The following is a 4443-nucleotide window of genomic DNA, read 5'->3' as shown; positions in this document are numbered from 1 at the left end:
AAAAAAAAAAAAAAAAAGAAAGAAAAATAGCCAAATATTACCCAACTGTACTGAAATAAACATCAAAATAAAGTAGTATATTTTAAAGAAGGAATTGATGTGTCTCCATATTTTAAAGAAGGTTGCCACATAAAAACCTTAAGTTGGAAAGAAAGTTTTATTCTGAAGGTCTTCAAAAATATAATCATCTATTTCTAAAGTATTTTGTGACAGAAAAATTCTCAAACTGTTACATGATAAAATCATATGGGTGAAATCATTGAATAGTACACTTAAAGGGTGAGTTTTGTGGTATGAAAAGTACACATCAATAAAACCTTTTAAAAATCACAAGTAAAGAAAACCTAAAATACGCATGTTAATATAACCTCATAATGTCATTATGGCTACTCTATGTCTCTTCAATTTCCATTCCTGTATTTTCTAATTTTTCTACAATAAGCATGCATTAGGTATATAATAGGCACTAAATTTACCAAAGCCTGTTAGATGATACAAAACCCTCTACAAAGTAATAAACATACAAAACACATATTATGGGTAAGTTAAAAAATATTAAGATCATATGTGTTTCTAAAAACTACACATACTAGCATCACAGGGATACCCTGGTTTATACCAATATCATAAACAACTTCAAAGTTAAATCCAGGAAATTTTTATAAATTTCACAAGCTATAACATATAAATGAAAAATGAAACATTCAGACAAAATGTTAATTCATTACAATTAAGTGTGTTCCCAAATCTTCCTTGAATAAATTCAAAACAAAGACATATGTTGTCTTCTAGGTAAAAATGGTCAAAAACAATTCCTAAGCAAGCTATACTCCTAATTACTTTAAATTTCCTGAATAAGCTTCAATTTTGCCAATTAATGTATTCTTCTTCAAGCTGATGAAATCCACATAGTCTATTTTAAAACCAATTATATTGTATTTTGTGCCACATAAAGTCAGAAGTAGTTTGGCTCACTATATTCATTACCAATCCAACAGGACTTCTCCTACCAATGGGGGAAGGGAAGAGCAGACAGGAGGCTTAAAGTTAGGGATGAAGTTTCACATCTTCGGCTTCCTCCTACCATACCAGCATAGGGTAATCTTTTTGTATGATTCATTTGACACTTTCTTCAGAGAAAACAGTCTTTCTACCCTAGACAGATTGTTTCTTAAAAGCGAGCAGAGAGATTTGTACCTCAACTCCAGCACACAATCCCATACAATATTGTGGGGTGTTTCCATTAGAAAGATCACATACATGCTTACCTAAAAAGGTACATTTTAACTAGGGGATTGTGGGTATGCATGTGAGGGGGTATAATCCTAGAAGTATATTTTGACTCAATTTTTAATCCTCAAATTACAAAATTCCAAGACAAAGTTCTAATTAAAATTGGTGTCTAGGCCAGGTGCGGTGGCTCACGCCTGTAATCCTAGCACTCTGGGAGGCCAAGGCAGGTGGATCGCTCAAGGTCAGGAGTTCGAGACTAGCCTGAGCAAGAGCAAGACCCCGTCTCTACTAAAAAATAGAAAGAAATGATCTGGACAACTAAAAATATATAGAGAAAGAAAATATTAGGCGGGCATGGCGGCGCATGCCTGTAGTCCCAGCTACTTGGGAGGCTGAGGCAGGAGGATCGCTTGAGCCCAGGAGTTTGAGGTTGCTGTGAGCTAGGCTGATGGCATGGCACTCTAGCCAGGGTAACAGAGAGAGACTCTGTCTCCAAAAAAAAAAAAAAAAAAAAATCAGTGTCCAAAGGATATGCAAATTTCATTATCTTCTATTAATTTTCTACTAACTGTTAAAATATCACAAATCAAATATGCTTAGTTTCCAGTCTTACTGGCAAATACAGTCAAAAACCCAGACAACAATGTACAAGCTGCTTTCTAATCAAGACTTCACAGGGTGCTTCCTCACTTCGGCAGCACATATACTAAAATTGGAACAATACAGAGAAGATTAGCATGGCCCCTGCGCAAGGATGACACAAAATAAAAAAAATAAGAAAAAACAAAAAGACTTCACAGGGATTCATAAAGACTGAGAACGACCATGAAGCTTTATTTAACATGTTACTGCCAAGTGTAACTAGACAAAGGTAACATATGTTGTGAATTTTTCATTAATTCTATTAGTGAAATAATTTCTATTAATAAAATTTCACATTACTTCTTAACAAAAGTACATGCCACCAAAGGTGATGTGAAGTAAAATGGTAAATCACTGACTGTAGCGTAACACCAATCACACATTAGAAACATAAGAAGCCCCTGCAAGTGAAATGGTGGAAATTCTCAGTGTATCAGGACATTTGATCAAAGTTAAATAGGCTCCATCTCACATTGCTATCCACTGAATCTTACAAGTGGTAGCTCCTACTGCTTATCACAAGCTGAGTGTTTTACGGAACCCGTCATTCTGCCTACAATATTGCAAATGTTGCTGTGTGATCTCAGCCCAGTTCAGAGTCACAATTGCAGAGCTTCTTAAGAAACAAGTGGGTAAAGTAGGATTATACTTAGACTCTCCTGCCCCACATAAAGCAGATGCAGCTACAAAACTGAGGAATCTGTCACAGAAGTTGAGTGGAGGAGAATTCAAAGCAGCAATTTGGCCAAAATGTTTCTATAGCAATAATTATGGTACCTCAATTCACTCTGATTTCTGGTATACTGTTTAAAATACATAGATCCTCTTGAGTCACTTCAGGTCATTTCACTGTTTGTTAGCACTCCTGTAATTTGAGGTACTCATGAAAAAAGAGAAACTAAAAAGTCATTTGGTTCATCTGATCTAGGAAAAGATTTAGTAGAAGGTGAAATTATAAATCTAATTCAAGAATTTCATTTCATTATTTAGACTTTATTTTTCACTGTGGCAATTATTTCCAACTGACACAGATTAAGATAGAAAATAAAGTATATTTTATAGACTATAGCATTTCTGAATGAAAATTTTCTTCAAAAATCAGTTTTCAGATTTCTAACCAAACATTTATTCCTCATCAGGTCTTAACCTGATAATCGTTTCTTCTTCCTTAATTAGACTATGAGAATGTAAAATTTAGGAAAAGAAAACATATAACATTGATAAATTCTACCAAAACAAATTCACATACCTATCTCCTTCCAATTTGGGTATATCTGAGCAACTAGAAGAGTCCTCCAGCCATGCCAAAGTTGGTCTCCTTGAATCAACTCCTGAGCTCGGTTCTCCAGATAGAATAAGCTGTTGTACAATTGCTGGATCATAGGCATTAATTTCAAACTTTAAGTGCACCTAAAGCAATGAAAAGCCTAAGTTTACAACTGATTTTTTCTTCAATGAGTAATCTGTTGCCTTAAAATTAAAACATACCTTCATAAGTTTGGAAACATCCCATATGCAGATCTTTCCTCGTTTAGTTGCAGCAGCTAGGAAATGAGGGCAGCTCCCCGACCCAAAGCAAGATATTCTGTCGGTTCCATCCGTGCAAGGAAACTGTGCAGGACTTGTTGCAAGAGTGACTGACAATGGCACATTCTGTGTGTGCTCACCTTTCACAAATGGGCAGTTTGGGGAATGTCTCTCGTGTTCAGACCTTTACACAGATTAAGAAAGGAAAAGTTTACTAACAACAAAGCAGTTAAATTCACACTTAAAACAGAACTCCAGGATTAACATCTCCTTTTTTTAAACAACTTAACTTTTAAGTATTCATCATTAATAATAGACTTAATCTTACCAAATCATTCAATTTTATCAAGATCACTCTATGTTCAACCATTCACAATATTCACGCATTCAATATTCAATATTCACAAAATTCAACAATAGCAGTTGTCACTTTAATTAATTACAAATAAAGTCAATCTCAGATAAAATGGAGAAATCAATGCTATAGCATAATTAATGCCATGTTACGTACTAATAAAATTGTTTAAACTTCGAGCATTTCCTCCTCACACTGGCATCCTACTACTCTGAATGAATAATTACTTCATTTCAGTTTAAAATTCTCCAAATCTATCAGTAGCTACAACTATAAATGACATATAATAGAAACTCAATAAATGCCACTCAAATAGCAGAGTGTTTTTAGTAAAGATCTGAAAGCAAAGATATCTCTCGTATGGATAAAATATCATTTATTAAGAATACAGAAATATCCTTACATATTCACTATATGATCCAGTCAGAGAACTTTTAAACAGAATGTCTTTTTGAAGAACCTTAGAAAGGTAAAGTTCATAAATTATACACTACTTATTTCAAATCAGTGCTTACTGAGCAAAAAACACACTAAATTAGTTTACTAAAAAACAAGTTTAAGAAAAATAAAATACTAGGATCTCAGATCAAGACTCGCATAATGACTTTAAGAATTTTTCTCAAACTGAAAACAGAATTAACTTTAACACTTAAAAATTATTTGCCCAACTTGTGCGTCCTTTGTAT

The 4443-nt window shown here is 33.8% G+C and overlaps 1 protein-coding gene across 1 annotated transcript in view; it reads right to left on the bottom strand.

Moving 5' to 3' along the window:
• BIRC6 (baculoviral IAP repeat containing 6) overlaps positions 1-4443 on the bottom strand; it is a 262303-nt gene that overhangs the window by 208605 nt on the left and 49255 nt on the right. The window contains exons 7-8 of the mRNA XM_012652423.1: positions 3364-3586; positions 3125-3285 (exon numbers count right to left, since the gene is read on the bottom strand). Of these exons, the coding sequence (XP_012507877.1) occupies positions 3125-3285; positions 3364-3586 (384 nt within the window). The remainder of the gene's footprint in view (positions 1-3124; positions 3286-3363; positions 3587-4443) is intronic.

Source organism: Propithecus coquereli, unplaced genomic scaffold (assembly GCF_000956105.1).
Source record: "Propithecus coquereli isolate 6110/MARCELLA unplaced genomic scaffold, Pcoq_1.0 Scaffold39, whole genome shotgun sequence".
Lineage (NCBI taxonomy): Eukaryota > Metazoa > Chordata > Mammalia > Primates > Indriidae > Propithecus > Propithecus coquereli.
The sequence above is the reverse complement of the archived record's forward strand: the minus strand, read 5'-3'. Positions and strand labels throughout refer to the sequence as shown.